This window comes from Pan paniscus, chromosome 17 (assembly GCF_029289425.2).
Source record: "Pan paniscus chromosome 17, NHGRI_mPanPan1-v2.0_pri, whole genome shotgun sequence".
In the NCBI taxonomy this organism is placed as follows: domain Eukaryota; kingdom Metazoa; phylum Chordata; class Mammalia; order Primates; family Hominidae; genus Pan; species Pan paniscus.
Window position 1 is genome coordinate 52,264,395 of NC_073266.2, and position 17,234 is coordinate 52,281,628.

The following is a 17,234-nucleotide window of genomic DNA, read 5'->3' on the forward strand; positions in this document are numbered from 1 at the left end:
GTTTTCTTAGCAAAGTTACTGGAATTAGACCTGAATTACGGTGGTACCAGATCTTTGCTCATGGCTGTAAGCTTAACTTTCATGTTCATTAATTTCAAACTATTGATAATCCATGGCTAATAGGATTATTGTATAGATTTTGATAGATACTGGATGTGAAAGCACTTTGTAAAATCTTATACGTCAGCTATAAGTATGAATGTATGTATATAGGTATACATACACACAGGTATATATAAGCTTTTCAAATTTGGTCCATATTTTACACACACTTACGTACACACACACACACATTCACTTCTCTTCCTTACAGTTCATTAACAGTGTCTCCATCAGGGAAAGAAATTTGAAAAGGACTTTTAATTTGTTCAGATCTCTTGTAATTGCTTTTAACAGTAGAAAAAAAGTCATTTTTATGTTAGAGAAAGTGACAGACAAGTCCAGTAAGTTTATATTTTCCTATTTCTGGTAACATTAGATATGATCCTAGATATACTAATATCTATAGAGTGTGGCTTTCGCCATAATTTGAGTAGGTATATTAAACAGCTAATACAGTGAAGGGCTGCCAGTAACAGATGTTCTATATGAGTGCAATGAAACATCTGATATTTTTTCTTAAGTTTTATCTATAATAAACATTTTTGTGTGAGAGAGGTGATTAGTACAGGGTGCATATTTTAGTCAAGGATAAAACTAAGGCCAGGCACGGTGGCTCACGCCTGTAATCCCAGCACTTTTGGAGGCCGAGGCAGGCAGATCACGAGGTCAGGAGATCGAGACCATCCCGGCTAACACAGTGAAACCCTGTCTCTACTAAAAATACAAAAAATTAGCCGGGCATGGTGGCAGGCGCCTGTAGTCCCAGCTACTCGGGAGGCTGAGGCAGGAGAATGGCATGAACCCGGGAGGCGGAGCTTGCAGTGAGCCGAGATCGTGCCACTGCACTCCAGCCTGGGCGACACAGCGAGACTCCGTCTCAAAAAAAAAGGGATAAAATTAAGCTTATGTTAATTTGCAGGACTTTTTTTCAGACTTACAATAAGGATCCATTTTTTTAAACTACATTTTAAACCTTGGGATCGAATTGTTTCTTATTTGGGAAGATAATGTCTATACATTTGTATTATGTTAAGTAATACAATTGTTCTAACTTGGTGGGGAAAAAAAGTCAAGCATCATTCCAAATTCCATCTCCTACCCTTATTCTCTTCTCTGTTTATAACTGGATGGTCCAATTAAGTCAGGAAATTGTAGTCATCAGGTTTCTACTTCTTCCAAACACTTTATGGAATACTAGCAGGCCAGCAATAACCTGCTTGGGCCTCACCTTCCTGGCTTTTCCTAGCTCATCCTCTCTGGTGGGTATTCTATGCAGGCATGAACCAGTCAAAAGCGAGGGAGAGGGATAATTCACCTCAGAAATGATCAACTGCAATATAAAGATGATCTTCTAGTGTTCAAAAACATACCCTCCCAGACTCTCTCTTTTTAAAATTAAGTATTGATTATTATAATTAATTCTAAGTAAGTGAATACTATTTCTCTGCTTAAAAACCTAGGAAGATGACTCTCTGGTTCACAATAAAGTCTACCCTGGAGGTCCCGAGACCTGCCCATCTCCCTCTTCTAGCCTCATTTCTCTCTACACCCAGCAGCCAGCCTGACACCAGAGCCACAATGGCCTTCCCACCCTCTCCACATACGTGTCAGATTTCCCATGCCTTGCTCCTGCTGTTCCCAGGTTGCTCTGCTCTGCTCTTCTCCCCACACTTTCTCATTTCTGCCTGGAAATCTTCACTGTTAAAACCCAAGTCAAATGATGCCTCCTGCCTGAACAGTCGGAATTAATCACCTTTCATGTACCCCCACAACACTCTATACACAATGACCACTTTAAAAGGCCTGATTATAAAAATTATCATCAGTGTGATGATAGCCAGTGAATTTATATTGGAAGAAAGGATAAAAACAGGGCTGAATGCTGCTAAACACTGCTTTGCTGCACCTTCCCAGGCTGCTAGGTGCAGCCAGGCATGACCAGACTGCATTCTCAGCCAAACTGAGAGGCAGATTCTTCAGGTCTAGCGGGGAGGGGGACATATAATTCTCTGCTGTTTCACCAGGGTGTCCTGATTCAACAATTAGACATTTGCTCCTTTCCTTGAAGCATCCCTCATTTCTGGTGGTGAATAGAAACCAAAACACTTCCTGGAAAATATCAGAAAATGTATGAATATTGTCAGACTTTTAAAAAAAATGGATACAACAGCAAGTTGAGTAGACTTGGAGGATGGTGCATAGAAATTAATTTTTCATTTATTCTCCAGGAAGTGAGCTATTTTAAATTTGCCAAGTGTGATATATGTTTTCCTTCTTCCATAAATCAACTCTCTCCTTGGGAATTTTAGATCTATATATTGATCTGCATGGACCATTGTCCCTTAAGTCTTTGCTCCATTAATCATTGAGTAATTTCCAGGAAAGGATATTCACAGAGATTATTCACTCTAACTCTTCTACAGTTGTTAGCAGACAACCATGCCTCATGACCAGGCTGGAGGCCACCATCCCACCGAGGCCACTTCCTGTGAAAATGAAACTCAGTGACATCATCACTGATCTGCCCCAATGCCAAGAGGCCACTGCCTTTTCCTAGTGTTCCTGCAAGAACAGAACAGAAAGGAAGGCCAGAGATGGCATTCCTCACAGTGGGTAGACACTAGGAAGATGCTATGCATCAAACTGGACAGTGTCCTGACATGGAGAGATGGGGCCGTGATCACCCAGGGTGTCAGTGTCCTACCCCCAAAAGTCTGTGTAAAGGCTGGATGTGATGTGGGAGTTGCCAGTTGTGGGAAAGATGCAACTGATTATTCTCTTCAGCACAGGATCTTCCACCTAAATTCTTCACATAATCAAACCGCACAAAATTGCACCAATTAGAGATTCCTTTGGGAAATGGTGGCTATTCATCATTCACACATTGGTGTAATTTAGATTCAGTCAACTGTTTTTCCCTTAACACACAACGAGAGTCAATGATTTTCTTCTTAATGCAGAACCACTAATGGGAGTTTTGAAAAAGAATGCCCACAGAAAGGAGTAGCAAAAGTTGCCTTTGAGACCAGGAACTGAGCAGGGAGAGGTTGGGTGAGGCATGCCTCAGACCCACAGGAATTAGCAGAACAGCCCAGTGCACTAGGAGATGGGGAGAGGCTTACAGAAAAGGAGGTGGAAGGGCCAGACATATGAGTCTTCTTACAAATGCTGCCTAGAGGGAGGAGCCCCCAGCACCCTGGAGAACCTGGTATAAGAGGTATAAGCAAGGCTGGTGTGCACTACAGCCCCAGAACAGACATTAAAGTAGTGAAATATGGTCCATAGCCCCATATCTCAAATCACTAGATCCAGATATGTTCCAGAATTTGGCATTTATCTGATTTTGAAAAGCAATATGATGCAGATATCGTATCAGTTACCTCACATCCATTAAGAGCAAATTCATTATGGAATGACCAGTGTTTGTCAGAGCTTTTTTGGCTTTCAGAATTGCAAATAAGAGATTGTAGGCCTGTACTTCTGTACCAATTGATAAACAGTCCAAAGGCCCTCCCACCACCCTGAGCACCCATACATCTTTTCCATGATCCAGCAACTAAAAGGTATTGCCTGGCCCAGTAGCAGGAAGCCCTAGGACGCTGCTCCAGCACCACAAGGTGGTCCTACTGGGTCTGTGCCCTGTGTCTTCTCCCTCTTCAGGCTGCTGAACCTTTCTATAGTAGTGAAGCATAGATGGAAGTGCACGATGGCTGGTCACAGTGCCCGCAGTCCTTAGAATCAGCATGGCAAAGCCCTGAGCTTGGAGTCTAAAGACTGGGGATCAATTTTATCTCTGCCATTCTCTTGCTCAGAAACCTTGGGTAATCCAGTTATCTCCTCTTAGCCTCAGTTTGCTAATATATAAAATGGGAATAATAATACTTCATACAGTTATTAAGAGGATTACATGAAGTATTAGAGGTTAAAGTGCTTTATGGACTGCAAATTGCTATTCAAATATAAGATATTACCACTTGTACCACTGTACTAGGAAAATGAAACAAAACAGTGTATGTAAAAGTGCTTTATACATTGAATTACTTACAAAAGTGGAGTTATATTATTATTGTGAACTTCCCACCATGGTAGACAATCTGGGTTCCCAGGGGTGAGACGGTAACCCACACTGATAGCCAAGAGAATCCTACTTCTTAATAACCACTCTGTCCAACTTCCCTTCTCTAGTCCCCACTCCCGGCTGTGATTGGTCCCTTGATAAAGAGGACAGAGACAAGAGGCTCAGGAGCCTTGCTAAGGCCTCTGCCTTAAAAAGGGTGTGCAAGAGGAATTGCCAAAGTAGGAAGAGCTCAGGGCACCTGACCAGCGTCTGTCTCCATTGAGGGACTTTTTGCCAGCCATGGCCATCAAGGCTCCCACAGCCCAGGGCACTCAGAGCCCCTGGGCTCAGCCCCAGCCCTGCCCCTCTGACTCCGTCTCCAGATAAAGCAATTATTTTCACCTCTCTGAGTACTGGGATCCACAACTTCACATTTAGAGTAAGAATGCATACTTCCCAGGGTCATGGAGAGAAATCAGTGAGAGTGTATGTGAAAACCCTTTGAACATCATAAGGCACAACGCAAATGTGAAATCATTTATTATTGGCATGGGAAGGTCAACGATGCAGTGGTAGCTCAGAAGCAGAAGGTTTCAAGGTAATGGGGCTGAGCTGCCAGAGTTTGCTGGGGAAAACTAGACCCCTCCTTGAGCAGGCCGAGGGAAGCAGGCTGCAAAAACATCACAACCGGGCAAAGTTCTCTTCCTTGGGCCTGGACAGACCATTACAAGGTACTGTTGAGAGTGAAAGAATGGGACCCTCAGCCCATTGGGCACCCCATGGGTTATTTTCTGTGCTCTGTTCTGTTTTGCTTCATTTTTAATTCTGGGTTTTTCTCAGTTTATGGCTTTAACAATTATGCGTGATGCTGAGCCCTGGAGAGCTAACAGCATGGCATTTTTCAGGATTGATGTGGTGTGTTTTAACCACAAGCCACTGAGCCCAAAGCAAATATCTAAATGGAATATTCCAGAGCATTGCTCTGGTGGTATACATCTAGGAGTTTGAATGGGTTAATGATGACTCTCTGGGCCTTGCTGGAGAAGAATTCTCACTCTAGCAACCACAGCAAACAGACTGGGATGGAATTGATGTGAACACCTAATCTGTTGTGTATGCACTCAAGGGTCTCCTTGCATTTTCTTACGCATGTGGCTGACTTCTTTTGCCAACTAATTATTAAAACAGGGAGAATATTTCCAAGGCACCTCATTTAGAGACAAATCCTTAAGATTCAACGTGTGACAGTCTCAGAATAGTTTCATGCCAAAAACTGTAGTGCAAAGATAAGTTCCTTCAGTTGTTTTCTACTTTTTTCTTTACTTGTCTTTAAATCCTACTATTCTTATTGTCCTGCTAGAATACTGCTTTTTCATAGGAGAAGAGAAGGACATTTCCTGCAGGAAATAATACCAAAAAATTAGAAAACAAGGTTTCTTCTTCTTCTTCCCCATTGGAATCCCTGAGTTACTAATTTGACAAAATCAGCTTTTACTATAAAATAGGGATAAAACAATTTACACTTCATTTGATTCTTAATTTGAGACAATATGCACAATATTGTATGACACGATTTAAACTCTTATCCTCTAAAGATAATGCTAGTACAGTCAGGTTGAAAATTTAGAAAGCATCCATTGCAAATAGTCTTCTAGTTTGTATTTTTAACTTTCTCCTTAATGTCTTCTTACTCCTCGGAGACCTTCCTTCAAGGAGAAAGTATCCACACCTTGTAATTATCTGCATTTAACAGTACCTTCATTTTATGGGCACATGTCTCATATACTGTAGAGCAATGCTATACTAATATTTTTAGCTTTCAATATTTAACCCAAACTTCAGATTACATACAATAAGGTCCTAAATTATCTGCACCTGCAAATTAGCTTTAGGATTACCAACACAATTACCTAGGATTTCCTCCTGCTTTGAAATTTCATTGTCACTGTTTTCAACAATCAACTGAGGCATTGGGGATGACATATGACATTTTCTTGGGAAAGCAAATTAATGACCTGCATTGTCTCTCCAGACTCAGGGGGCAGGCTCTCCCCGCTCCTCCCCCAGCCACACCATCAGCAGGCCAATTCCCATGCCCATCCGGTCAGCGTCAGCCTGCTCCACCCCGACGCACACGCCGCAGGACTCCCTCACAGGGGTAGGGGGAGATGTACAAGAGGCATTTGCACAAAGTAAGTGGCTTTATTTTTTGTTGTGGTCTGCTTTTATGTGGCAAATAGGTCACCAAGGTCTATTGAGTGGTCAAGAGTTGTCAGAACCACATGTGACTATTGTAGGGTCTTTCATGGCTGGTGTCAGAGCCTGAACTGCCAGCCATTTTGGGAACTCCCTACACCGATTTGTTCTCACTTCACGATTTTACCTTCCTTTGGCTTTTGTTGCCCTGCCTTATTTTTTAGTAAGTCTTTGTTCATCAAAAGACAGGAAATCTTTTCACCAATACCCCCAGAAAACTTCATAAATGTAATCTATTTTTTTAATTCTTAGAGATTTTCTTATCTCATATTGTCTTTTCTTTATATTAAAGTCAAGGCTGAGATAAGTAATCACAGCTCTTTAGCAATGAGGTAACCAAGAAGGACATTTAGTCATTTGACAGATTCCCTGTTCTGATGCCCCAAAGAGTTGAATCATTGCCTCTGTAAGGCAGGGCTACAGGGTTAAGCCTCTGCAGTTAGAAGAGTACAAAGAGGGATGGGGATGCCAGCCAGCACTTTCCCATGACAGGGAGAGTAACTTTATTAATTTAGAAATATTTTTAACACTTTTTAAAACCTCTTCTTACTATCACTTTTTAAATTTATAAAGAATAATAATAAAAAAATCATTCTGTAGACCTTCACCGGCAGCTTTCATTCCCAGAAGTAATCACTATTAACAGTTTGATCCTCCCCAAAGTTTTGCTTATGTGTAAATGGATATGTTTAAGGATGTGATTATAGACACATACTCTTTTTTTCACACAAATAGGATCATGCATTGCATTTTGGGGTCTGCAATTTGCATTTTCTTTAAATTAGCAATATATCATTAACATTCTTCAAAGTCTTCACATAGAGATCTAAGGAAAAGAGAGACATGTTTGAATATGGGTTTTAAGGCAAAAGAGATCATAAACAAAGTTAAAAGACAGAAAACAGTCTTGAGGAAACCATTTCCAGCATATGTGTCAATCAAGTTTCATAATTTCAGTTATACAAAAATCATGTAGAGATCAGAAAGAAAAGACACCACCAAAACAAAAACAGGTGAAATATACGAATAGACAGAAGAACAAAGAGAAATTGCCAATAAATATATGAAAAGATGTTCAACGTCTAATTACAGAAATATAAATTTTAATAAGTATCACTTTTTGCCTAGAAGATTAAAAAAATGTTTTGAAACATCATAATATCCAGGGATAGCAAAAGTGTGAGGAAAAAGGTACTCTCGTCCATGTAGAGGGGTGATAAAATCTTAACACACTTCAATGAGAGAGAATGATGAACTCTCTACTCTCTTATGAGGGAAAAGGAAGGATCTATATTAGAACTTTTTCTTCTAGGCACTGAATATAACTCAAGAGTTTTTAAAAATGTAATTCACAAAATAACTTTTATTTTAATTTTTAGAAAGAAAATATCCCTTCTCTTAATCATATTTTAAAGAAATGTACTATATTTTAAATCAATTTGTGATTTCCATTATAATTAATGTTTTTACTTAACTACTCTGATTTTTTAAATTTAAACATTTATTATTTTATTTAGTTAGCATTACTTTCTGAAAAATGACAGAATGAAATTCCATTAACCCTTAGTGTGCCTGAAACAAAATAATAATCTTTCTCTGCCGTAAAGAAACATAGTCTAAGTTCCAATTTATAGTACCAGACATGCATCTGCCCATGTCTTGGCAGAAGAAACAAGAATCCTCACCCTTTCTCATGCTCTGGGGGCATTCAGTGCATGTGGGTTTCCCATTCCCAAGTGGTACTTACACTGGCAGGAAGAGCTCCGGGAGCCCTGATAGGAGACAGCGCATGTCCTAGTAGAGACCAGAATCTGAAGGGCTCAGCCACCAGGTAAGGGCAAGAACAATAACAGCAGCTAGGAAGGCGCAGCTCTCCTGGAAAACCTGATTTTTCATCTGTGTGGATTATTCTTAAGAAGGGTGACCACACGCACTGGTTTACCTGGGACTATACCAGTTTTGCCAGGTCAGCCAGTCTTATTCATACTTCTCTCTTTCACCTCCAAAATTGTCCCCATTTGGACAAATAATATATGAAACTCCATCATTAGCCATGTCTTCTTACTGCAGGACCCACTGCCCTAAGCAGTGTTTTGTTGTTGTTGTTGTTCTTGTTTCAGGAAATGAACTAAAGCACTTCTGAAAAGGAGAAGTCTTAGAAGTTTTCTTGCTTTAGGTTATTAATGGGAAGGATAAATAAACAACATAAAAATTTAGGATAGAAGGAAGCTTTGGTTTTTTAAATTATTTCTTCTTCCCTGAAGGTTCAAGAAGAAACTTAAGGAATGACTTGCTAGTGGCTGCGGATTCCATCACTAACACTATGTCGTCTCTTGTGAAAGAGCTGAATTCTGGTGAGTTCCTGATTCCCTCTCATTTGTCTGCTCATCATGGAGGGGTCCATAAGTGCTAGGGGTCTCTCTTAGAGATCTGCTTATTGTCTAATATCAAAAGATTCTTTAAAGCTCTATGTGATATTTTATTGGTCTATTCAGATTTGAGGGGGGTTTTTTTGTTTGTTTGTTTTTGGTTTTTTGAGACAGGGTGTCTCTGTGTTGCCCGGCTGAAGTACAGTGGCACCATCATAGCTCACTGGTATGTCAAACACTTGGGCTCAAGTGATCCCCCTACCTCAGCCTCCCTGGTAGCTGAGACTACAGGCACATGCCAGCACGCCTGGCTAATTTTTTGTTGTTGTTGTTTTCATAGAGACAGAGTCTTTGCTATGTTGCCTAGTCTGGTCTCAAACTCCTGGCCTCAAGTGATCCTCCTGCCTCGGCCTCCCAAAGTGTGTGAGCCACTATGCCTGGCCTATTCAGATTTTTTAAGTAATGTTTATATTTTGCTTATTAAAAGACTATTAATACATACTCAATGTAGAAAGTTTGAAAAAGGCAGAGAAGAACAACAAAAAATATTCAAACTGACCTATAATTCTGGAATCCAAAGACAGCCACTGTTAACATCTATGGTGACCTAAAACAACATGATGCTAAAGTTATTTTATAGGGTCAAATGTTTTATTTATCTTTTTTTGAGATGGGGTCTTGCCTTTTTTCCCCAGGCTGGTCTTGAACTCCTGGGCTCAAACAGTCCTCCTGCTTCAGCCTCCCGAAGTGCTGGGATTCCCAGCCCTTATCTATTTAGGTTTCATTAATTTGGAATGCCTGATCATTTAAATTTGAATTTCAAATTGAAATTTACCTTTGCAATGTCTCTGAAGATAGATCTGCCCAGAAATAAATAGCATAAAATTTAAGGAGACTTTTTATCCTTTTAATACTACAAAGAGTGTTCAAAACTTTAGCAGTATGAATATGCAAATAAATATCTTACCAGTCACTAATACATCTCCATCTATTCCTTAAGGCTGACCTACCAAGAGATTTGTCTGGCAAGACTATGGTCTTACAGCTGAGATTGCAACTATAAGAAATAAAACTTCAGTTTTAAAAAAATCCTGGACTTAACTTTCTTAAAGCCTCTCAATTGAAAATTGTTGCTGCTAATTTAGATTAAGATTACCAAACAGAATAAAATGATAGTAGTTAATACATCATGACTAATGGCAGGTACCCACTGCCCTAGCAAATGATGAGTACAAAGTTATTCTTGGTGTAGAAGTCTTAAGTACTGTTAGTTTATACTCATAATTCTTTAAAGTATTAAGTGATAGGGTTCACTTAATATTTTAAGTTCATATTTTAAGCATTTTAGGTGAATATTTTATGGTTAGGATTAGGTTTTAACTCATAGTTCTTAAATTAGTGTAATATTAAGCAAAAGTAACAATTTTAGTTAAGTCTCTTACGGAAGGGAAAAAATAGAAGTCTTAAAGAGTTAAGTCAGTTACTAAGATGGCAAAAATTCCTCATAACATTTCTGAGATTTTAAAAATGCTGTATACCAAATGATTTTATAGTAATTCATGTCAATATCAATTCTTATTTTGAAACAATAAAAATGTATTTGATTAAAATATGATAACTGGTTAACATTTTACACAGCACAGGTTGATTTGTGAAGCCTACTCCTTTATTTGCAGGTCATAAAAAAATCTAATGAGTCATTCTTTATTTCTTCAATTGTATCTGCTAGAGGTTGGGAGTGAAACAGAGAGTAATGTGGATTCTGAATTTGCACGGACTCAGTTTGAGGATCTTGTTCCCTCACCAACCTCTGAAAAGGCTTTTCTAGCACAAATCCACGCCCGAAAACCTGGGTACATTCACAGTGGAGCTACCACAAGTACCATGCGTGGCGACATGTGAGTATCTTCCGCTTGGAGGCATTTTCTCAGTAACAAAACAATCTGTAGGAGACAATAAGAAAGTAAAAGCATAATTGTTTAGGGTTTTTTTAACCTTCAAAAGGGGTGACATAGTTTTCTGTTCTGCCAGAGATATAGAAGGGTGCTACATTTAAATTCGGCATTGTAATATTTCCCCTCTTACAATTTCCAGAGAGTTATCAATAACCTAAACCAACCAGTGCCTATCAAGAGCCTGCCTTGCCCAAGGCACATTGCTAGTGCTATACAAAATAGTATTAAAAAACTGTTGCCACCCTTTTAGGACTCACAGACTAGTTCAGGAGATAAATCATCCTATCTTCTGAACTTATTGTATTTGCACTTAGAGGATACCATGACATTGGAGAGGTCTCTGTCCAGAATTGGTGTAAACAACATCACGTAAGTATTTGGAATTGAAATAAGTACATGTATAAAATCTCATTATAAAGAAATCCAGTTTGGTTGACTTGTTGAATTTGTATGAATCTGACCCTCCAAAGACTGATTTGCAAAAGTTTTCACCCAGTTCTGGAGCTTGTCAGAAACCAGCAGCATCAGTAACGTCCCCACTAGACTTTCTGTGACCCTGGATCAGCTCAAATTAGTCAACAGAGAAAACCAAAGCTGAGAAACAAAGGCAAAGCTGGGACAGAGCTGCAGAGCCCAACTTGGGAGAGAAAGGAGAAAAACAAAAGAAATGAACAAAGTGCCCCATTAAATGACCATGGTTCGTGGAGTTATGGGAAATGTGGGCAAAGGCTGACCCAAAAGCTGGGGGAGGGAGTTTCTGAATGCTAAAAATACTTCAGAAGGGTGATGTTGCTTAATATGAAAAGTACTTCAGACTAGTCTATAAAAATAAACTGGCCATTTTAAAGACTCAGAGAAGAAACTAAACAGAGGCCTTTCTGGTGTTTGGCTCTCCATCCAAGCAGTGAATAAACAATCAGTAATCATGGAGAATTATCAAGAGGTGTGGTCTGAGAGTCAGCTATGAAGCAGCAGAGAGTAGGATCAAAACAAAACCATTATCATGGGACTTAACATGGCAGTACGCTGCTGCTTAATATAGTTTGCTTTCTTGTCGTTTCTTCTGTATTCTAGAATTGTTGGATTTGTTATTCAAAATGGTGAATTAGTTGTCATCTGTTTTGTCTGGTAAACGCATATCTATTTGACTTTTTATTATTAAGCATTTATATGGCAGTTAGCTAGAATTTCCTTGTCCTAATTCTAAAATCCAAGACTATTGAGGCCACCCTAATCTGCTAGCCCTGGTATGCTGAGTAGCAGTACCAGCTACCAACATGTGACTCAGGAGTTAGGGAAGGAAAGTTAACAGAGTCCTGGGCAGACCCATTTAGCCTGGCCCCAAACCTCCAAAAATAACCAGAACATGTCGTACAGCTATAAATAAACGCAAACAACGACATTTAAGTTCCAACCTAGAAACTTCTTCTTGACCACTTATTTCATTTTAGGGAATAATTTAATATCTCTATTGTCTAAACATGTGCTTGTGTTTTACCCTGAGACTCTTTTAGTCCTATGATTTAGGTAGTGAGTTTATGTCCAGCCCCATGAAAAGCTTTGCATAGTCTAGGATGAATAGATGGAGACAGAGTCCCACATTAGGGAATGAGGTCATTTTTATCTATTTATTTGATAGTGGAATTGGATAATTAAAATGCTTTTTTTTTTCAGATTTAGAGCTAAGGTCAAGAGTTATGGGTTAGTAGCCCTCCTGGCATTGACTAGCTGATATTCTAAGACTTAATTCTATAAAAATAAGGCATGAATGTGGTGTGCATGCATATGTGTACGTGCATGTATGTGCGTGTGTGTAACACAAAAGAGGTTAAATTATAACCAAATGTCCTTAAGCATTATTTCACTAGAGGGCTCACTCTCCATACAGAAAGTGATCTTGGGTTCTATTTTAAAGAAGAATAAAAAGAGCCCTCAGATTGGGAAAACTTTGTATCCCCTCAAAAGATGTTTGCCATTTTTTAAATTATAGAACATTTAAAGGGCCAACCCATTCCAGTAAACCCTAGGAAAAGATAAATGACCAATGATCGCAACTGCCATAAAAAAATTGTGTATGAAAATACCTTGATCATATATTGCTTCAAACCTCCAAAATGTTTCCAAGTTTTTTTTTAGGTATTACTAAAGAAGACATGAAAGTGACTTGGAGAACTAAGGGGAAATAAAGGTGCCAACGAAACTACAGCTCACACATGAATCCCGCTTGTAATTCTCTTTTAAGATTTGCTCTAACATGTCATCTGTGGTTTATTGTCAGGGTTACGGAGGATGCGGATCCCTATGTGCGGCCTGAAGATGAAAACTATGAAAATGACTCTGTCCGGCAGCTGGAGAATGAGCTCCAGATGGAGGAGTACCTGAAACAGAAGCTGCAAGATGAAGCTTATCAGGTACAGGGATCCAGGCCCACCCCACCCCACCTCTTCTGCCTCAACCCCTTGGTAGCTGGGTCTTTGACATGACTTGCAGAATCAGAGCCTTCTTCCTTCTACCCTCCCTTTTCAAAATACACTGATTTCACTCCTTAATCCGTGTCTTTTAGACAGTCAAAATTTTAAATACATCTTTTTTGTTTTTAAGACAGAATTTCACTCTGTTGCCTAGGCTGAAGTGCAGTGGTGTGATCTTGGCTCACTGCAACCTCCGCCTCCCTGATTTAAGCGATTCTCCTGCCTCAGCCTCCCGAGTAGCTGGGACTACAGGCATGCACCACCACGCCCAGTTAATTTTTGTATTTTTTAGTAGAGAAGGGGCTTCACCATATTGGCCAGGCCAGTCTTGAACTCCTGACCTCGCGATCCACCCACCTCAGCCTCCCAAAGTGCTAGGATTACAGGCGTGAGCCACTGCACCCACTCTTATAGCTGTCACTCACCATGTATTCTTTTAAATTCTGCCCTAGAAAGTGATAAACAGCCTTCTCATACTGGAAAAAAACAAGGTAACTAACAGCCCAGACTCTTTCAGGCCCACTAAGAAAGATGCTTTTTCTCATAATTATTTTTAAACGGATACAAAGAACAGGGCACGAGGAAACTGAATAAGCATAAACCCACCACTTCCCTTGAATTATTTGCCCTCAGCCTTCCTCATTGCCCACCTCATGCCAAGTGTAAGTAGGAGAATGGCAAACTTCCTGGAGAAATGTTGGGGGAACTGCAGGCCTGTGTTCATCAAGGTATGGATGGACAGATTTTCAGATGTACTGGAGTATGTTAGCCACCTGAAAATTCACTGAATATGACGTATACAATTGGGAATAAATGTAACCAGCGACTCATCCTAAAGGCCATGCATTTCCCCATGGAGGTCTTTCTACTACCTTGTTTGTCTTCCTGGTATGTTCCTTTTCCCTTTAATTCACAGGCATTTACTTGGGGTTCTGGTATTTCAGGGATGTTTGCCTGGTTGAGACCAGCTTTTTTCCTGGGCCTCAATGGTGATTTTATCCTGTCAGACTTTCTGTCCAGTGGCCAGAGAGGTTTTCTGCACATTCTTTTGTTTTTCTTTTTTTCATTTTTTTTTTCTTTTTGAGACAGGGTCTCATTCTGTTGCCCAGGCTGGAGTGCAGTTGCACGGTCATAGCTCACTGCAGCCTCTAACTCCTGGGCACAGGCGATCCTCCCACCTCAGCCTCCTGTAGCTGGGACTACAGGTGCACACCACCATGCCTGGCTAATGTTTTTATTTTTTGTGGAGTCAGGGTCTCACCATGTTGTCCAAGCTGGTATTGAACTCCTGGTCTCAAGCGATCCTCCCACCCCGGCCTCCCAAAGTGTTGGGATTATAGGCATAAGCCACCATACCCAGCCTTTCTGCATATTATTAGGGCAGCAGTGCCCTGTCTTACTTTGTTATTGAAAAAAAAGGGAAGCAGAGAGAAGAAATTATCTCCTATTTCTCATATGTCTATAGATAAAGCCTTGAAATATTTTTCCAAGAAGATTGTAGCAGGAGGGAAATGGAAGCCCACCAATTCCATCCCAGCAATATAAAAACAAAGTTTTGCCTCTTTGGAATGTTCCATTTGCCTTTTCAGTTTAACGACCGCATTTCAGAAGCAACTAAAATGTTGGTCTAGCCATACCAAAGAAAGAGGGAAAAAGAAAAACATAAGTGACTATATATGTAGAGCCGTGCTCCCATGCTTCAGAAACAAAGTCGCCTGATTGCAAACCCATGGAGAGTGCAGTTTTCCTTGCGCCTTCTATGGCTCCTCCACAGAAGGAAATCAGCCTGGAATGAAACTGCCAGGGTGTCTCTGGGAATCCTCAGGGATGGCATTCCTACACATATCTCCTTAGGCTCTGCTGTGTAGAAGGAAAGAAAAATGTGACTAAATAACCAATGTTCTGGTTCATGCTATTAGAAGCGTCTGTTAGGCCTCCCTCTTTGAGCTCATGTCACTTTCTGTATTTCAGTGGCAGCAGTAACTGAAATTCTAGGGATTCTTTTTTTCCTTTAAGGGAGGCAGGCTTACACCATTCCATGTAAAATATTAGATTTTTATTCATTTTAATGAATTAAAAATGTAACCTTCTATGAGTAAAATGAAGGGAATTTCTACTAATGACTTAAGATTCAACTGGAGTTTTTACCATCGCTGGTAAATCTTAAGCTCCCTCTCCCTCTCCTTTCTTTTCCGTGCCTCATGACTTCCAAGAAAAGGACAGGGAAGAAGCTGGGAGACTATAACAGGCCTGTGTATCTCCACTCAAAACATACTCCCTGGAGGATGTCAAAGTGGTTTTCCTTGAATGCTCTGTGAGCATACGGTTGTTGGATGGATTGGAACGCTACTCTCACTCAATAGACTCTCTCTCTCTCTCTGTGTCTTTGTGCATGGCTTCCCGCCAAATAATTCACCAGCTTGACTGCATCACAGACTTGACGTGTCACCTTTCTCGTTTGTGTCCTTTGTCACCCACAGGTCAGCTTGCAAGGTTGAATGCAATATCCTTTTATCACACTCCTCTCAAGTAAGTACCATCTTATTTAGGAGGAAACATGGCCACTGTACACTGAATTCTGATAACCTGTAATGCGAATTCACAATCACTTCTCTTAGTCATTTCTTTCTATGTGATAAAATACCCTCCTTAACTGCTGATATCGAAGAGTCATCTCAGTCTGTGGAGGGTTTCATTATAAACCAGTGGAGATTTGCCAGACATCCTTGGGAGTTGACTTCTTACTCTATTAGCTAGGAAAATTGGCACAAAGCTTCTAAACCTAGAGACGTTCCAGTAATCCTCTGTGGCTATGAAACTTACCAGTAAGTTTGTCACATCACCAATCCATGACAATATAGGAGTTTGTAGCCGCTCTAGCACTTGAAAAGGAAAAGTCAGTACCTCTAGAGATGGGCCAGCTTGTTAGTCATACTATACCTCGGGCTCAAGAGATCAAATGTGTGTGCCTTAACGAGTGAAAGCAAAATCATGCATTAATAAAGAGAACAAAAGAGCCCAAACAGAGGAAAAATTCTGCAGCCTTATGTTTTTGGAATACCTGATTCAAATCCATTGTGGAATTCAGCAGTATATAAATTAATTTAAAATATTATTTTCATGGCATGTGAAACCACTCCAAAGCCCTACCTAAATATGTGGAAAATTCTCAGTAATTTTTTAATGCAGAGAGATTAGCACTGGACTGGCAGCATCACTTGACTGTAGTGGTCTGACTGTAGTGGTCTGAAGCTTAGGCGCCAGACTCTAATAGACCCATTTCAAATACGGGTTTCACCAAATCCTAGCAGCAGAACTTTGGGCAAATTATTAAACCCATATTACCTCAGTTTCCTCTATACAACATATTGCATAATAGCCTCTTAGAAGAGGCTGGTATTATGTATCACCACAGAAGAGGCCGGTATTAAAAACCATATCCTACTCACTGGGATGTAGTTTTTAAAGAGCTTGGCATAGTGGAAGGCACATTATCATTTATTACGAACATTCACATATATGCCTGCCCCTATGTTCAGTGCTTTATAGCACTTCAACACCTGGCAGCTGCCATATTGCTTACCTAAGTGTACGGGAAACACTGGGACCCAGAACTAGCTTGCTTTCTCTTCTACTTTTATAAACAAGGCTAGGATGCAGCTACATGTGATGACTTGGCACACTGTGGGCCACACTGTTCCATAAGTCTAGATTTTTTCTCTGGCTCCAGCTAATAGCCATTTAGATGCCTCCATGATAGTTCAAAGCTAATATACCTCTCAAAGGATTCTGGCTGCACTGGCCCAAACATTTGAGCTTTCCCAATCATGGAATCCCATAAGTCTGTACTGCAGTGGACAGTAAATGCTATCAATGTTGGTTGCTATTAATAATTTGAAAAAGGAATAAATACCTGTTAAGTGACATACTAATTAGTAAAGAATACATGCTAGTGCAAATGCTACTGACATCCTGTCTCAGTCCTCAGGTTAAAATTAAGCAAGTGAAAATCATGGAGTAATTG

At 40.1% G+C, this 17,234-nt stretch overlaps 1 protein-coding gene across 16 annotated transcripts in view; it reads left to right on the forward strand.

Moving 5' to 3' along the window:
- Window positions 1-17,234, forward strand: part of DTNA (dystrobrevin alpha) — a 410,756-nt gene that overhangs the window by 388,370 nt on the left and 5,152 nt on the right. For all 16 annotated transcript variants that reach the window (XM_063597316.1, XM_057300431.2, XM_055102473.2 and 13 more), the window contains 5 exons: window positions 6,192-6,351; window positions 8,680-8,769; window positions 10,514-10,682; window positions 13,018-13,150; window positions 15,691-15,739. In XM_063597316.1, the coding sequence (XP_063453386.1) occupies window positions 6,192-6,351; window positions 8,680-8,769; window positions 10,514-10,682; window positions 13,018-13,150; window positions 15,691-15,708 (570 nt within the window). In that variant the 3' untranslated portion in view covers window positions 15,709-15,739. The remainder of the gene's footprint in view (window positions 1-6,191; window positions 6,352-8,679; window positions 8,770-10,513; window positions 10,683-13,017; window positions 13,151-15,690; window positions 15,740-17,234) is intronic.